Source organism: Echinops telfairi, unplaced genomic scaffold (assembly GCF_000313985.2).
Source record: "Echinops telfairi isolate 266 unplaced genomic scaffold, ASM31398v2 ScPeMD7_7420;HRSCAF=8458, whole genome shotgun sequence".
Lineage (NCBI taxonomy): Eukaryota > Metazoa > Chordata > Mammalia > Afrosoricida > Tenrecidae > Echinops > Echinops telfairi.
In genome coordinates, this window is record NW_022111320.1 from 47,218,470 (window position 1) to 47,232,194 (window position 13,725).

Consider the following 13,725-nt stretch of genomic DNA (forward strand, 5'->3'; position numbering starts at 1 on the left):
CCTATAGCCTTCTCTCAGTTCTCCAGGCTTATGTGGACACGGGGCCAACTGGCTCTTACCTAACTGCCTATAGCCTTCTCTCAGTTCTCCTCTAGGCATATGTGGACAGGGGGCCAACTGGTTTGGGGTGATCCAGAAAAGGATGATCCATGTGAAAGGAATGCTGTGCATCTCCCGGAAGAGACTACCGATAGAGGTTCTAGCAATTTGACCGCTGTTTCTCTTCTGCAAACCAGGTCATCAGTCCCATGGGATGGGATGCGTTTGGATTGCCAGCCGAAAATGCAGCTATTGAGAGGAACCTGCATCCAGAAAGTTGGACGCAAAGGTATGTGTTGCTGTCTTTATTAGGGCACTTGTATACAGAAACTTTCCGACCTTTTTAAAAAAACAATAAAACAACGAACCCTGCGCAAGAAATTGGAAACAAAGGCCCAGAATGAAAAACCATATCAGTGTGAATGGGGTGGGTGAGGGCACAGAGATGAGACCCTAACCCCATCTGTAGACAATCAGACATTCCCTTACAGAAGAGTCACAAGGGAGCCAGTCAAGGTGCAATATAGCTCCGAGGAAAAACACAACTTTCCTCTAATTCTTTAATGCTTCATACCCCTCCCCCCACACTATCATGATCTCAAGTCTATTTAGAAATCTGACTAGAGTATGTACACGGGTACAGTTAAGAGCTCTCAACGCAGGGAATCCAGGACAGATAAACCCTTCGGGACCAATAATGAAAGTAGTGATACCAGCAGGATAAGGGGAAAGTGCAGGGAGAAAGGGGGAATCGCTCACAATGATCGACATATAATACCTCCCCCACTTCAGGGGGGGTGAATAACAGAAAAGTAGGTGAAGGGAGGCAGCGGATAATGTAAGATATGTGTCCTTTGCCCTGAGACCAAAAGAACAGCATCGTTGGGTAAGCCTTGGGCTGCTAACCACAAGGTTGGCAGTTCAAACCCACCAGCCACTCTGCAGGAGACGGATGCGACTGTCTGCTCCCAGAAAGATTTATAGCCCTGGAAGCCCAGTGACTGGGAATCACTATGAGTCGGGATCCACCCAATGACAGTGGGTTTGAGGTTTTTTGTTTTTGTTTTTAGTTTTCTTTGTACATGAGAGTTTTTCTTTTGAATCCATTTAACATTTTTAAATGCAAATTTTAAATGTGTGCATATGACAGATGTGTGGTTGGGGCTAGAAGGGCATGTTGGAAAGGGGACGCTGTCCGATTGGCCAGGGGTAATGGTAGTCCCCAGAAACAAAGATTAGTATTGGGGTTTCTAGTGGATTCTCTAGTGTATGTCCAAAGGATAGTGTATTTTGGTATTCGCACTGATTCTTAGTGATTTCATCCCACCCCACCCCCCCACCCTGCCCAGGGAAAATAACATTTAACTCCCTCTTTTTTAAAAATCATATTATTGGGGGCTCTTACAGATATTATAACAATCCATAAATAGATTATATCAAACAAACTTGTACAGTAATGTTGCCATCATCATTTGCAAAACACTATCTTTCTACTTGAGCCCTTATTATTAGCTCCTCTTTTTTTCTCTCCCCCACCTTCCCATCCCCATGAACCCTTGATAAATTACATATTATTATTTTCAACATTTTACACCATCCACTGTGTCCCTTGGCCCCTGGTTCTGTTATCCATCACCCTTGGGGATTGGGGTGGGTGTTATACGTCCATCATTGCTATCGGTCCTCCCACCCCCACTAACCCTCATGGTATCGCTTTTCCCATTGCAGTTTCAGAGTTAGCATCCTCTTGAATAATTTGTGGGAGAAAGACGAGGCTGTCTGCTCCCCTATGCACACCCTCAGCCGCCCTCTATACATTGGCCCTGGCGGCAGTGGGTTTGGGTCTTGGTTTGTTTTTGACTCATCCTATCCTCAAAGTGTTGCTTGCTGTGGCTCTCTTTCCCGCACCCTGTCAACACCGCTCTCTGTCCTCTTGTCTCACAGTAACATCAGACACATGAGGAAGCAGCTTGATCGCCTGGGCCTGTGTTTCAGCTGGGACCGGGTAAGGCGCCCACTGCGTGGGGCTCAGCGCACGTTCACAGCCTCGCTTGGCTTTGAGTTGGGGAGAGAAGGGCTGAAGCAGGAGGGCGCAGGCACGCTCTGCAAAGAAACTGTCTCCAAACGAGTCCTTTCCATGGGACACCACGAAGGAGGGCTAACCTGTTTCGCTTCTGACTTGCCTGCCATTTGCGTGTTTAAGAAACTCTGCATAAGGATTTCGTCTGTCCTCAGCCATGCAGTTTCAAAGTCTATTTTAAAAGTCTGTGTAAAAATGATGAAATATCACCCGTCAGCTCTTTCCCGGTGATTGATTTGGTGTCGGGGTGATTGAACCTTTTGTTCCCAGTTGGGAAGTGAGGCTCTTAACAGCCCATAATACATCCTGGTATAAAATGCTTTGAAAGTGTATATGAAGCCAGGAGGCTTGGATGTGTGCAACATTTACAGGATATGTGAACTGAAGACCTTTGAGCTCTGGGGAAATGTGGCAAAAAAATAGTTCGATAAATCTTAGACCAGCGCTTGGCAAACTATGCTCTGTGGGGCATAGTTTGGCCCACTGTTTGCTTTTGTAAATAAAGTTTTATTGGCACACAGTGAGACCTATCTGATTGCATCTGAGCTGTGGCTGCTGTTATGATAAAATGGCAGAGTAGTTGCCACGGGGACCTTAGGATCCACACAGCTGGAAATCTTTACCACCTGACCTTTACCAACCATTGCATTGACAAGTGGCCCTTCAGGTAGCATGAATCCCCACTGGTCCCTCCATGGTGGGCCCCTTCCAGTGTCCTCACTCCTCCTTGCATCCTGTTTTCTCCACGAAATGACTGAAGCTTCATTGCAGGGCCCATCGAGGAGGCAGAGTGTACCCAGACCAAACGGCCTCTCCTCCGATCATTTCTTAAATGGTTGAGCTCTGATGAGCACAGTGGAAAAGATAGTCAAGCTCCTTTGAACAGGCCTTGTTTCTGTTTTGCTTTGTTCCTCTTCTCTTTTTGCTTCCACTTCACAATGAAAAGATATGGCCCGAATTTCTCTCTAATTATACTGCTGGTGTCATTTTTACCAATGACTTGCAAGGTTGCCCGTGTTTCATGTAGCGGAGGTGTCAAAATGTCCTGGTGCCTGGGTTAAGGTGTCCTGAGGCTCCAAACAGCTGAGACCTAATGAAACACAAGCTGAGGCAGAGAGAACTGAGTAATACCCCCATGGCCTTCACTGATGAGCTGTGAGATGCCTCCCAGACAGAGATGGACTCATTAACCCTCCAAGATGAAAACCAGCCTCATTCTGATGAAAAGGTTATTGCATTATTTTCTCTATTATCATAAGCAATGAGAAAAACAAAACAAAAGCATTTACAAAAAAGAATGTAAGCCATTGTGACTCATGTGGTTGCCATCTTGACTTGGCTCCTGGTTGTCTTTTATTCGGGACTTATAAACATCTATTGAATTTGCTTTTATAAAATTGAATTCATCATGCATGCCCCTTCCCCCAGCCCCATTTGTCATAATCATGCTTATTTGTCCAGTTGTGAGAAGTTTGTTTCGTGTGTCCAGTTTGTTCTCTCTGAGTTGAAGTGTAATCGGGACTGAAGGCTGTAGTCTGATTTTCATCAGCAAGTGCTTCAAATCTTCATCATTTTCGGCAAACACGATTGTGTCATCTGCATATCACAGGCATTAATGAGGCCTCTTCCAATCCTGGTGCTGCGTTCTTCTTCATATAGTCCAGCTTCGTGAGCGATTAGTTCAGCATACAGATGGGATTCGTGAAAAGATACAACCCTGACGCACATCTTTCCTGATTTCAAGTCTCACAGTAGATTCCCTTGTTCTTTGATTGCCTCTTGATCTATGGCCAGGTCGCTGATGTATATACAGGTTCTAATTGTGTTTGAGCACAATTAAGTGTTCTGGAATTCTATACTTTCAGCCAATATTCGTCAGACGTCAGTAATAATATCCCTTGTTCCATGTCCTCTTGTGAATCCAGCCTGACTTTCTGGCTTTTTGCTGTTAACGCCCTGCTGCAAAATATTTTTAAACTATTTTAGCAAGATATTACTTGCATGTGACATGAATGACATTGATTGTTCGTGTCTGCATGCTCGTGGATCACCTCTCTTTGGAGGGGCCACGAATGTGGATCTCTTCCCCTCAGTTGGCCCCGGTGGTTTCTTTCAGGTGTCTCTGCACAGATGGGTTGAGCGCTTCCAGCAATGCAACGGTTTCAGTGCCTGGAGCTTCCTTCTTCGCCCAAACCCTCAGTGCAGCTAGGGCTACTTCCTTCACTCCGACTGGGTCTTGATCATATGCTGCCTCCTGTAATGGTTGGACATCAATCCGAGTAGCATTGACCTTAATGGCAAATGAAGGTCCTTAAAGGGACCTGCTGCTGTGGCACAACTCAAAAGGAGAAGAGATAGTTGCACTCGTTCCTTAACCATTGGAGCAGGAGATGTCTGTGTTCGGCTGGGCTCTAGAAAGGCAGACACAGTGACGCTTGTATGTGTATGTACACAGAAGGAGATTTATATGAAAAAAATGGCTCACAGTTTTAGAAGTAGGTAAGTCCAGCCCTGTTGAAGTCCATGGGCCAGGTGTAAGCTGGAGGCTACTCCTGACTCCTTTAGCTGCAGGGGCTGACAAACAGAAGCAGAAAGACCTTAGGCTGCTGGATGCCGAGCTGCCATCCAAGGGTGGCAGACAGCTGATGGCTCCTGGAATCAACAGGCGATGTAACAGGAGGTCTACGAACCAGATGCAGGATCCGAATCCAGCTGTAGCAGCCCACTAGCTTCCACACACGGTCAGTTTATATTAAGAGGAGGCCACATCCTGAATGAAACAGAAGATCCCATCACGGACTTGACCATACTATGTTCAGTCATATCCTATGGGAGAATCCTGGTCCACCCAAGTTTACTTAAAGCCTAATTATCACAATGTATGAAATTTGTTGTTGTTGTTGTTGTTGTTGTTGTTAGGTGCCATCGAGCTGGCTCCAACCACAGTGTGAGCCCATTGACACGGCTCCTGTGCCACTCTGTCTCATTTAGGTCATTCTCTCTTGTCACCACCCCTCCACTTTACCAGCCATGATGATCTTCTCCAGGGACGGGTCTCTCCTAACATTATGTCCAAAGTATGATGGTATAAAATATGTAAGACAAAGTCTTGCCATCCTTGCCGCTAAGGAATAGTCTAGTCTTACTACTTCAGATACAGACCAGTCTGTCCTTTTAGCAGTCCAGGGTACTTTCAGTATTCTTCTCCAGCACCATGATTCAAATGCATCCATTCTTCTTTGATTTTCCTTATTCGGTGTCCAACTTTCACATGCATGTGATGCAGTGGAGAATACCATGGCTTGGGTCAGGCGCACCCTGGTCCTCAAAGTAACGTCCTCACTCTGGAATACTCTACAGAGGTCTGTGCAGCAGATGTACTCACTGCATTGTGTCCTTTGATCACTTGACCACCGCTTCCATGGGCACTGATTGTAGATCCAAGTAAGACAAATCCTTGACAGCTTCAACCTTGTCTCCATTAATCATGATGTTACCTGTTGGTCCAGTTGTGAGGGTTTTGGTCTTCCTTACATTGAGTTGTCATCCATGCTGAAAGCCACAATCTTTGATCTCCATCAGCAAGGGCTTCGAGTCCTCCTCACTCTCAGCAACCAAGGTTGTGGCATCTGCATTCCACAGGTTGTTAAAAAGCCTTCCTCCAATCCTGATGCCGAACTCTTCTTCATATAATCCAGCTTCTCTGATGAATTGCTCAGCGTATAGATGGATCAAGTGTGGTGAGAGGATACAACCCTGGTGCACCCTTTTTCTGATTCTAACCATGTCGTATTCCCTTACTCTGTTTGCTGCTTGATCCATATACAAGTTCTGAATATGCACAATTAAAAAGTATGGAATTTCCATCCTTAAGGTTATTCACACTTTATTATGGTCAACACCATCGAATGCCTTTTCACAGTCAATGATACACAAGTAAACATCTTTCTGGTATTCTCTGCTTTAAGGCAAGAGCCATCTGACATCAGCAGTGATCTCCCTTGTTCCACATCCTCTTCTGCCTCTGGCCTCAACCGCAGGCAGTTCCCTGTCAATGTACTGTTGGGTGATCTTAAGCCAAAGTTTATTGTGTGCGGTATCAGTGATGTTGTTCTATAGTTTGAGCGTTCTCTTGGAATGAGCAGAAATAGGGGTCTCTTCCCTTCAGTTGGCCAAGTAGCTGTCTTCCAAATTTCTTGGTATAGATGATGAGCACTTCCAGTGCTGCTTCTGCTTTCTGAAACAGCTCACTGGGTTTTCTGTCATTCCTGGAGCCTCGTTTCTGACTAATCCGTTCAGTGGTTTGAACTTCTTCCTTGGCACCAATTGGTCCTTGCGCATTTGCTGCCTCCTGAAATGGGGGCCGTGAATGGACTGTGAGTCTGGTAAAGTCACAGCCATCTTCAGAAAATGAGAGCGAATGCAGGAAGCTCAATGTTCTAGGCATTAGTGAGCCGAAACGCACTGCTATTGGCCATTTGAATTGGACAAACTCATGGCCTACTAGGCCAGGAATGACGCATTCCAAAGGATTGGCATTGTATTCATGCTCAGAAAGAACATCCCAAGGTCGATCCTGGAGTACATTGCTTTCAATGATCGTATGGTAGCCATATGCCTGCAAGGGAGACCAGTTATTAGGACTATCATTCAAAGCTTTGCACCAATCACTAGTGCCAAAGGTGAAGAAATTGGACATTTGACAAATTTCTGCATCCTGAAATTGATCAGATATGCAATAAGGATGGGTTGAGAATTCCCAGTGATTGGAATGCAGAAATGCGAGACAAAGATCCGGGGTTGCAAAATATGGCCTTAGTGATAGACTTGATGCCAGAGATCACATGATGGAGAAACTCAATATTATCAGCCAGAACCAGGCCAGTGGCCAACTGGAGCAGACCATCCTTGGCTTCTGTGCAAGTTTGAGTGGAAGGGAGAGAAGATTTAAACAAGTTCCCGAGAACCAAAGGTCAACCATGAATGCACCTCGCCTGATGTGTAGTAACCTTCCGTATTTGCATGTAAAAACAGGCATACTCCCTTGTTCCGATGTTTCATTCTGTTGCATGATGGAATTGTATAAGACCGATGACCTATTTATTAGACCCAAGCCAAACTCACTACCATCAAGTTGATGCCAACTCATAGCGAACCTATAGGACTGGGTAGCACAATCCCTGTGAGTTTCCGAGACTGTCAATTCTTTACGGGAGTAGAAAGCCCCGTCTTTCTTCCACAGCTGGTGGTTTCGAGCTGCTGACCTTGCAGTCAGCAGCCTAACATGGAACCACTTATTAAAAACAAGCAGTAGCTATGCATGTGAACCTTATGGATAGAATACACAGGAATCCATTCAGCGGTGGAAGGAGATGCTAGGGTGAGATACAGTCATCTTTCGAACTGAGAATCGGTGTCGCATCTGTCTCCGCCCCCTTACTCTACGTCGCCGGTTGCCCTTCTTTACACCCGTTGCTTTCAGGTTAGTTCCGACTCCTGATGACCGCATGTCATTTCAGCTCCCAGTGACCACACCTGGGTCAGAGTAGAACTAGGTTGTAGGGCTGTTTTGGCTGTAAGCTTTTCAGAAGCAGATTGGTAGGCCTTTTTCCCATGCCCCCTGTTACGTTGGATTTCCCACCCCCATTGTTCTGTTTGGATTCTTTCTTTCTCTGCCTTTGCCTTTCAGTTTTTCACCACTGAATTAGGTAATGTGGCTATACTATCCCAAGTCTCTAAGTCCCACCAAACAACCTCTCCCTGCATGGGGCTGGGAAGAAGGTGGAAGGAGATGCTGATAGAATTTACCTGTGAGTAAATGCCAACGGGTTTCCCTGGAGTGGCATCCTGCTGTGTACAAAATGAGCCCTCTGAGAAGCAGGAGGGATCTCATTACCAGCAAGGGCCAAGATCGGCGCGTGCCCATGTCCTCGGGACCCTGAGATCCCTGGGCGTGAACCCCTTGGATCCAGATGACAGCTGTACCATCAGAGGAGCAGCAGCAGAAACCATGAGCCAGCCAGATCATGGCACAGAGGGATGGGCTTCCCAACCTCTGGAGCAAGTTAAGAGGAGTGCTTTGGGGCAGGTGGCTGGGGTGTGGAGTGGGTGCCTCTGGGGAAATCGGGCTTGCTGACTCATGGTAGTGGAGCTGAGTGCCGTGGGGCTGAGGCTTCCTGGAGTTGGATGCCTCGGAACTTAAATCAGGAAGCTGGGGCCCTACTCCATGGAGCTTGAGCTGAATGCCTTCCGGTTAAAGCTGACAGCAGAGTGGGAAGCCTCTTTGGGCGTTTAGGAACAGAGCTGAAACTTTGTAACACGTCCTGGTAATTAACTACCAGGAGCATACCTCACTGAAGTTGCAACTTGTTAACTTCCTTAATAAACCCTTTAATCACTGAGTAGCCATCACTAGCAATGGCTGTTTTAACCTAGAGAGAGAAGCCGTTGAACACTAATCAAGCCAACGCAGTGGTATAGTGCTAAGGTTTACAGATGAGCATAGCGACCTTGCAGAATAGAGCTCAGGGTTAGGCCTCTTACCTTAATTTTGTCTGGGGCTTAGGGACCACTTTTGATCCATAGCAGTAGGTCTTCATTATAGCAGTTGTATAGGTTTCTCGGGGACAGTGACTATCCCTAAGCATATATAGGAAGGGGCTTCAAAGAGTTTGGGGGGAAATGGGATGGAAAGAGCATGGCGTCTTTTCGTGAACGTCGTAAAGCCCCGTCCTGTGTTCAGTGCCCACCAGCTCCTGTTTTCCCCTCTCGACCGGAGGAATCTCGTGGTCTGCACTCGGCCTCCCTGATTGCCTTTTCCACACACCCGACGCTGCTTTGTCTGTGAGATAGTACTTTTGGTATTGCGCTTTTAGACTTAGGCGTTTCCTTTATCTCCTTCAGTTCCCATTTCCTGTCTCGCGCCTCTCAGCCAGGGGCCTTCTCTTCTTCTTTCCCCTTATTTTGCTCTTATCTCATCTCCTACACAGGTTCATACATTTGCTGGAGAGCCCTGCTCCCCCTGCCCCCAACCCCACCCCCGGAAGGTTTTCTTGACGTTTTTGTCATGTTTCCTAGTAGCACCTCTCTTTCACAGGTTGGGAATGCTGCCCCTTCCTTCTTCTTTCCGAAGCTTTCCAAGGCCCTCTGTGCACGCCTCCCTTCCCAAGTGCGCTGGACGAGACTCCTCCATTCAGAGGCCCAGACACGGGAGCGGAGGTGAATGCATGGTGTACCTGTCCTAACCACCTGGCTGCCTCTGACATTGGGTGTTTCTGTCGGCCTCGTGGGACCCGCCTCTTTGGTCTGCTCTTCGCCCAGGTGCGAATGGTGGCCTTACAAAGAACCCCGCCAGGGCTGCTTTGAAGTGCTGCTGAGCCTCCATGGGCAGAGGGTGTCCGGTGTGTGCGTGTTCCGTGCCTGGAAAACCCGCCAGCGTGGGGTGAAGAGGTGGAGCGGTGGCTGGGCTTACAGGGCTTTCCTTCCATCTGATCTTCCCGTCCTCATCTGCTGACCTGTCCCCACGTTGTCGGCGCCTTTTGTCCTCCAGCCCGCTACAGTCCCTCGGCTCCCCATGGTTCTGTCCGGTGGCTCATTTCCGTGGGAGCCTGCTCGGATGCAGGTGCTCCTGTGCCCATGATGCCATCCTGCCCAGGGCTCCCCGGGTGCCTTTGGATCAAACCCTTGCAATCTGTTGGGTCAACGCACAGCAGCTTCGGAGAAGAACCGTGTCTTTTCATGGGGCCAAAAATCTCATAAAAACGAAATCACTTAAGGCTAGGTGGTGATTAACAGACGAATTTAAAAGCAGGTGGCTCAGAAAGGGAGGGATGGAGGTTTCTCTGCCCCAGGTGGAGGAAGGCGGTTCCAGGGGCAACTTCTCCCTGCAGTGGGTGGGAGGCTCCGTAGGACTGACTGTCTGCATGGTCTAGCACTGGAGCCACATTGGCCTCTTTTAAAAACCTGCTGCCGTCCAGTCCGTCCCAAATCTGGGAATGAGTGGACGTGTCCCTGGGGCGCCCCGGCTGTAAACATGTGTGGAGGCAGACTGCCACAGCTTTACCTCAGCAGCCAGTTGGGGCTGGTGGCTGACCTTCGACCTCCGAACCACCGAGGAAGGCGCGTTCCTTCATCATAACTCACTGCCGTCGCGTCCGTCCCGACTCAGAGCTGCCCTGCAGGGCAGAGTAGACCTGCTCCTTTCAACCACCGGCCTTGCCCCGCGCAACCCACTGCTTAACCCTCCACACCACCAGGCATCTCTCTCACATTACAAAACAACCACTGCCACTGAGTCCATTTCAACTCCTGCCGACCCTGAAGAGGCAGATTAGCAGTGTCCTTTGGGAGCTTCCGAGACTGGAAATCTCTATGGGAGGAGACAGCCTCCTCTTTCTCTCACGGAGTGAACTGGAGAGTGTGAACCACCGACCTTGTTGTGAGCAGCCCAGAGTTGAACCTACTGCTCTCCTTCTATACCCCAAACCAGACTCACTGCCATCGATCGACTCATAGCAACCCTACAGGACAGGGTAGAATGACCCCTGTGGCTTCCCCAGACTGACTTTAACTCTTGACAGGAGTAGGAAGCCCCATCATTTTCTCTCAGAGGGCGGGGGGCTGATGGTTTCAAATTGCTGATCTTGTGGATTACACTGCAACGTGTAACCACTGTGCCACCAGGGCGCCTTCTTCCATAAATGACCATGATTCTCTGGATATGTGTATATATGTATATATTTCTGGAGTTAAGATGTTTCCGGTGAGCCTGAATGGGAACCAGACAATGTCTTCTAGCGCAGCACTGTATTTTACTCTTTCAGATATTATTTCCCCCAAAGCTTTCTCACCTTGAAAAGTTGAAAAGAAACTGAAAGCTGAGTTTGAGTAGCTGAATATCTACTGAGGAAAGAGTAAAGAGGACATAAAATGTCAAACTCTGGGACGAATGAGACTGGGCAATGTTTCTTTCTGGAGCACTTACTGTTCGCAATGATGGCCAGCCCCCAGTGACAGAGTCCCCCCACCGCTTTGCTGGAGCCCAGTGAGGCAGGCCTGCCACCATCTCACCACTGCTCCGGGGCCGAGGCCGCCTCCAGACCAGGCCTTGGCTATGAATCTGGAACGCAACAGATGCCCCAGATCTGGTTTTTATCTGGAGCTACCGAAATCCTTGTCTGGGGCATAGTACCTGGGAAGATGCCCTTCAGTACATAGCAAGCAAGAAAAAGAAGAGAAAACTAAACTGAAACCGGGCAGGATCTGATGTAATGCCGTGGACTTTGCCAGAAGGCTTGGTTTGTTTGCGGTGCTTACAGAGCAGGTCTCAGACACCCCGCTCCCCTGAAAATCTAAAGCAAAGCCGGAAGGAAACTGGCTGCAGGCCCGAGTTGATCCACAGGTGCCGTTGGGCTGGCCTGGCTGTGCCTTTTCCCCTGTAGTGTGCAGCGTGACCCAAGGTGGTGTGTGGGTCTTCATTGTGAGGGTCCGTGGGTTTTCATTTGCACATGTTTGATTGGATGTAAATTCCTATGCCCGGAACACAGAGGACCTGCTGTCCCCCAAGATCCTTTTGTCCTGAGCACAGTACAGCTGTGCCGGACGTCACACTCCCCCGCAGCGGGCCCGTGTCAGCTGAGAAAGATGCGGGAGGAGGCTGTTCGCAGAGTGATGAAAGCAGCAGTGCGTCAGTGAAAGCGGGTGGGCGGCAGCAGAGCCAGGGCTCGAAAGTCCTCCCAGGTGTTGTCTCAGGAGCTCGGTGATGGGTCGGGCTGCGACCCTCAAGGTCAGTAGTTCAAAACCACCTTCCTCTCCGACCCTGTGAGTCAGCTAGGCCCCTTGGTGGTATCGTGGTTCCCCTTGGACTGCACGTCCTGAAGAGGCAAAGCAAGTCCAGGGGACACCCCTCCCACTTCCACCCCTGCTGTTCCATAACCATTCTACCTCCTCCAGCCCCGCCCCCACCCCAAATTCTTTTGAAGCCAGTCCCAAGTGCCCTGTAAGCTCCTCTGTCCCATTGAGAAGAGGCGGGAGGGCTCCTCTGGTGCACTGGCTCGGTTACCGGCGTCACTTCGCCGCCGGCACTGCTGCCGGCTCGGTGGGTCAAAGCTGACTCCCGGCCACTCCAGGAACCGCCCCAGGGAGTTTGCGAAGCTGGACTCTTGGCCGGAGTGGATGGGTTCAGACCATGGACCCAGTTCCGTCCACAGCTGAGTGCTTAACTGTGTGCCACCGGGACTACATGGAGAGTCCCTGGGTGATGCCGTTCAGACCCACCAGGCGGGCACTTGGGCTTGCTGGTCTGCTTCTGAGAGCGCACGGCCTCAAAGCCGCACGGAGTGGGGAGGACCAGGAGTGAGTTGACTTCAGGACAGCTGGTGACAACATGTAATGTCCCTGGAACCACGCAGTGGGAGAGTCCCCTGGTGGCCTTGTGTGGGTTTTGATAGCGCAGGTGGCTTTTGCTCTGGCCTGTTCTCAGCCCCCACGGTGTGGCCCTGGCTCCGGAGCACAGTGCCCACCTGCTGTCCGCAGCGCGTGAGCCCTTCGGCCCATAGCTGCATGCGTGTCGTTTCACAGGCCCCGTGGACTGGCTGACAACCAAATCCGAAAATGATTACAGCCACCAGGCCCTTGCTCCCTGGGCAGTGTCTTTAAGGAGGAGATGAGGCTAAGAAGGATTAAACGGCATGGAATAATAAGGGCTCCCGGAGAAACGGAAAGATGGGATTTGTTAAATTCTCTCTTTAAAAGGAAATTAAGAGAATTGCTCAAAGCGACAAGAACTCGGGGCAAGTGCCGGCCGGTCACATGGCTGAGAAGATTCCCGGTGTGAGCCTTGCAGGGCTGGGGTTGCCTTGACAACACTGAGCAGCCACTGGATGTGGCTGATTCCACTCCGAGCCCTCTCTCCCCAGTCCTGACAGAGGTGAAGCAGGCTCCCTCAGAGTCAGAAGATTCACCTTTCGGGAGGCCTCCCCCTTGGTCGTGACTGGTGCTACTTTGAGTTAGCTGAAGGGGTTCGGCAGCTGCTTTGCAGGGCCTACGGAGGGATAGGAAGGCTGGAGCTGGGGAGGGCTGGTGCTCAGGCAGTGGTCACCTCGAGGTCAGGAACCGCACCTCATCCACAGAGAGCACCCGTGCAGCTGACTGCGGGCAGTGCAGCGCCTGCCCAGTGCTGGCTGGTATAAGTCAGTCATGTGAGGTCAGGGCTGTTGTTGCCTCAGCCAGGCCAGCAGTCTTCACTCCTAACAAAAGGTGGGGTCCTCGAGCTGCCCACTAGAGGTGACTCTTCCAGGTGGGCTGATCCCCTACACAAGTCATCTGCTTATGCCTATGAATGGGCTCAGATTAATGGACTCCGTAGCGACTCCACAGAAGTTTGGGTTTTATGTGCACTTCGAAGAATACCATCGGCTTTGAGGGTGTCTGGAAGCACTAGCATCTTGAAGAGGAAGTTGTTCTTCTGTGACAACAGCCAGGACTGTGTATGCATCTACCTAGCCCCCTGCTTCCCTGACGGGCAAGCATCGGGATCACCAAGGGTTTGTCCTCAAACACTGATTCCCTGCCCCACTCTGGGGGTGTGATTTGTTGGTCAGTGATTT

At 49.7% G+C, this 13,725-nt stretch overlaps 1 protein-coding gene across 1 annotated transcript in view; it reads left to right on the plus strand.

Moving 5' to 3' along the window:
- The window catches only part of LARS2 (leucyl-tRNA synthetase 2, mitochondrial), a 165,670-nt gene that overhangs the window by 22,350 nt on the left and 129,595 nt on the right, over nt 1-13,725 (plus strand). The window contains exons 3-4 of the mRNA XM_045297697.1: nt 237-328; nt 1,984-2,044. Coding sequence (XP_045153632.1) covers nt 237-328; nt 1,984-2,044 — 153 coding nt within the window. The remainder of the gene's footprint in view (nt 1-236; nt 329-1,983; nt 2,045-13,725) is intronic.